This window comes from Bison bison, unplaced genomic scaffold (assembly GCF_000754665.1).
Source record: "Bison bison bison isolate TAMUID 2011002044 unplaced genomic scaffold, Bison_UMD1.0 scf7180017858348, whole genome shotgun sequence".
In the NCBI taxonomy this organism is placed as follows: Eukaryota; Metazoa; Chordata; class Mammalia; order Artiodactyla; family Bovidae; genus Bison; species Bison bison.
Window position 1 is genome coordinate 13,268 of NW_011488921.1, and position 515 is coordinate 13,782.

The 515-nt window shown below is 52.0% G+C and overlaps 1 protein-coding gene across 1 annotated transcript in view; it reads left to right on the plus strand.

The window, feature by feature from the left end:
- Positions 1 to 515, plus strand: part of GLA (galactosidase, alpha) — a 9,877-nt gene that overhangs the window by 255 nt on the left and 9,107 nt on the right. The window contains 1 exon segment of the mRNA XM_010862936.1: positions 17 to 155. Coding sequence (XP_010861238.1) covers positions 17 to 155 — 139 coding nt within the window.

Consider the following 515-nt stretch of genomic DNA (forward strand, 5'->3'; position numbering starts at 1 on the left):
GGTCATCGCCAAGCCGTTGTCCTGGTTCCCTACGGGCTCCCTAGGGCTTGGGTCATGGACAACGTCTTTGCGATGACCCCTACCATGGGCTGGCTGCACTGGGAGCGCTTCATGTGCAACGTGAACTGCCAAGAAGAGCCGGATTCCTGTATCAGGTATCAGAGATATTGGGTACCTTCTTCTCTTCGCCTTTCCATATATTTGTCTGGATGTGTTTGGAAGGATGGAGGGTCTCAGCGAGAAAATTTTGAGCCGGAGGGAGAGCTCCCCTATCACTGCTGCTTTTTTATCCCCAGCAAACTGCCCTGGATGGGGACTAGCCCTGAATTTTCTCTGTGACCGCTGGATGGGGACTAGCTCTAGATTTTCTCCATGGGACCCCTTGGGGTAGGAGTCTGGCCAGCGACTTCTGCTTCTCCACTTCTTTCTGCCTGTTCACCCACCTAAGGTCTTTCTTCATTTAGCATCCAGTTCGTTCAGACCCTTATTGAAAGCTACTGCTCTGTCTTTGGAGA